The sequence below is a fragment of the Cebus imitator genome, unplaced genomic scaffold (genome assembly GCF_001604975.1).
Source record: "Cebus imitator isolate Cc_AM_T3 unplaced genomic scaffold, Cebus_imitator-1.0 Scaffold159, whole genome shotgun sequence".
NCBI classification, from domain to species: domain Eukaryota; kingdom Metazoa; phylum Chordata; class Mammalia; order Primates; family Cebidae; genus Cebus; species Cebus imitator.
The window spans coordinates 4,841,385-4,844,735 of record NW_016107474.1 but is presented as its reverse complement, the minus strand read 5'-3'; the positions used below and the strand labels follow the sequence as shown (position 1 = coordinate 4,844,735).

The 3,351-nt window shown below is 45.6% G+C and overlaps 1 protein-coding gene across 1 annotated transcript in view; it reads left to right on the top strand.

Annotated features, from left to right (window-relative positions):
* Window positions 1-2,478, top strand: part of CUNH16orf95 (chromosome unknown C16orf95 homolog) — a gene marked incomplete at its 5' end in the record, with an annotated part of 12,327 nt that extends 9,849 nt beyond the window's left edge. Inside the window, 2 exon segments of the mRNA XM_037743942.1 lie at window positions 2,287-2,349; window positions 2,352-2,478. Coding sequence (XP_037599870.1) covers window positions 2,287-2,349; window positions 2,352-2,464 — 176 coding nt within the window.
* Window positions 2,479-3,351: the final 873 nt, after the last annotated feature.

The following is a 3,351-nucleotide window of genomic DNA, read 5'->3' as shown; positions in this document are numbered from 1 at the left end:
TTTCAGCTTACAGAGCTTTTACTCCTCATTTAAAATTTTTCATTTTTGTTTTACTTATTTATCTTTATTTATTTATTTTTTGGAGATATTTTTAATTTTTATTTATTTATTTATTTTTGAGACAGAGACTCACTCTGTCACCCAGGCTGGAGCGCAGTGGTATAATCTTGGCTCACTATAATGTCTGCCTCCTGGGTTCAAGTGATACTCCTTCTTCATCCTCCTGAGTAGCTGGGACTACAGGCATGTGCCACCATGCCCAGCTAATTTTTTGTATTTTTAGTAGAGGGGGGTTTTTATTGTATTAGCCAGGATGGTCTCGATCTCTTGATCTCGTGATTCACCTGCTTCAGCCTCCCAAAATGCTGGGATTATAGATATGAGCTGCTGTGCCTGGCTTATTTTTTATTTTTTAATTTTAATCTTAATTTTCTTTTTGGGATGGAGTCATACTCTGTCACCCAGGCTAGAGTGCAATGGCATGATCTTGGCTCACTGCAACCTCCACCTCTTGGGTTCAAGCGATTCTCCTGTCTCAGCCTCCCAAGTAGCTGGGACTATAGGAGCGTACCACCACGCCTGACTAATTTCTGTATTTTTATTAGAGATGGGGTTTTATCATGTTGACCAGGCTGGTCTTGAACTCCTGAGCTCAGGTGATCCACCTGCCTTAGCCTCCCAAAGTGTTGGGATTACAGGCATGAGCCACTGCACCCAGCCTATTTTTATCTTTTAATTCCATTTTCTTTGAACTTTCTGCAGTACCCTTATGTACTCTTAGTTAAGTGTATTTATATATGTATGTACCTATGACCTGGTATGTAGATTGCTCTGTGACCTGGCATGTATGTGTATTCCTGCTCTCATGACAGTATATGGGGAGATCAGGACCTCCACCCCCACCATTACTTTCTTTGTCTGTAAAAGGAGTGGGTTGGACTTGATCTTGAAGGTGTTTTCTGGTGCGGAGGGCTGCCATGTCTGTGTTTTCTGGGCTGGCATCATGTTGTTCCCTGCGTGCACCAATTCTTCGTAGTGAGTTTGTCTTGATGGAATCTATGAATGAGTAAATCTGAATGGAGTTGGGTTCCTGGAAAAGGTGAGTGATTTGAGTAGAACCCCCAGAGGCTGGGGTCGGGGAATACTTGGGAAATGAATAATCACCAAGTAACCACTCACCTCTTAAGGCTCTTTGAACCGTGTAATCACACATTTGTGGGTTTACTTTTATTGACTCTTTTTGGCTTTGAAAACTTTGCATCTTTTAAAGAAAAGCTAAAAGCTTAGTTGACATGTATCATCTGATAATTGATACTTAAAGAAAAACCCATTAATTTTTACTCTAATCATTGTTTTGTAGTTTAGGTAATTTTTATAAGTAATGTTTTAAGCCTCAAACCCATTCATGCCAGAAGATTTCCCAGCAAAGGATTAAGAGAGCAGGTCTCATTGCTGCCAGGAGAATTATGATCGTTCTTCCCTCTGGCTGCAAGTACAGAGTGATTTAAAAGTGTGAGACATTTTCTTTGGCCTCAAATCTGACTGATTTCCATTTTAACGAGAAAGTTCACATTTCTGATCTTACATTTTTTCTTGTAAAGACAGACTTAGGTGCTTTTCTCCTCTATGTTTTTGTGGCATAATTTTTCATAAGGAGAGTATATTTATGATATTTACATTAATATCATTAGTGTATATTTTATATTAGTAGCATATTAACAGTGTAATAAAAAAATAAAAACAAACTCTAGTATCCAGAGGATCACATGCTGGCCAGAGCCCGTCTGGAAAGTGCTGAAGAGCATCAAGGAAATGGAAATGCCAGATTCCACCTGTGCTTGTGGCTTTCCTTCAATTTTTATTACGGAAAATTTCAAATACTCCACAAAGTGGAGATTGGCTTAAATCAGCCCCATGTGCCCATCGCTCAGCTCCAGTCATTATCCTATGTGATTCCTCTAATCTTCATCACCTGCTCCTTCTCCAGAAAAAAGAGGATTTGGAAGCAAGTCCCAGCTGGATATTGTGCATGCTCCTTATGAGATTCTAAAAGAGAAAGACTCTTGAAAAATATCTCCAAGGCCGCTGTCACCCAGGAAATCATAAACCCACAAGATGGCCTTTATCTTGTGAGCTCGGGGTCAGTGTTTCCACCCAGGGCTGTGGCTGGGTCCTAGAAGTCCCTGTTTCTCAGAGGCTCTGGGGCTAGTGTTGCAGCCTCCTTGTGTCTCGCAGAGATCCAGGGAACGTGCCCTGTCCTCACCCCACCTTTTCTTTGACTAGAAGCCCCGCTGGATACATGTTCCTGGCACAACTGCTGGCGGATCTGTGGTGACGGGCGCCTGCTGCCCTAATGGCTACTCCAGGCCAGGACGAGCTGCTGGCTTCTCCAGCACGCCTGCTGCCCCTCAGCTTCCTGTCCCTCCTCCAGGCCATCCCGAGGGTCATCGTGGCCATTCGGTGAGCAGGTGGGGGATGGGGGACAGCGGGTGGCCCTCGGATAGAGACACCCACCTGAGGGAGGTTTGGTGGCCATCAGGGACATGGGAGAGTGGGGGGCGGGGGTTAGCTTGACAGGCGCCAGAGGCCTGGCACTGTGAGTGTGTCCTGTGGCGTTCTGCACAGCACAGGCTCTGTCCTATCTCACCTAGAGATGTCAGGGAAGGCTGGGAGAAGTGGGGGCCTCGTGGGGCATTTCCACATTTCTCTTTTCACCCCTTCCCTGTTCCCAAGTTCGAAAGTGGCCCTGCTCCCAGAAGGACAGGGGTCCCAGTTTCCATACATTTCCATTGTTATGTTGGGATTGGTGATGCATCTTAACGGCCACTCGCCCTCCAGCCTGTGAGGCCTGGGCACCCCATCAGGCATGGGGACCTCCTGCCTGTCCCCAGCTTGAGCCCTGACTGCCAGGCTCCATACTAGAAGGCCCCTTTCCCAGGTCTCTAGTCCCTGCCCTCACCCAGGCTTCAAGTTTTGCCTCTGACACCTTTGCTTCCCACAGCCATAGCTTCCTGCTGGGATACCTCCCCCAGAAAGCCTCCAGGGCCACTCCTGTGATCAAGAGGCATCTGTGACAGCTGCTGTTTTCTCATGTAACATAATCCACGCCCAGAATTCAACCCAAATTATTTATCATTAGGCGATTCTTGGTTGTAGTGGCATTCATGTGAATGTGGGTGAGATTCTGTTATGAATGTGGTCAATAGATGCTATTTGTGAAACTCTAAATTGGCCAACTCTTAAATAATAACCTCTGATTTTCCTTCATTAAGCGGAGACTTCTTCCCATCTCTGTGTCCCTGGGAGAGGGCAGCTGTTTCCAAGTGTCTCTTCCCTCTACCAATGGACAGC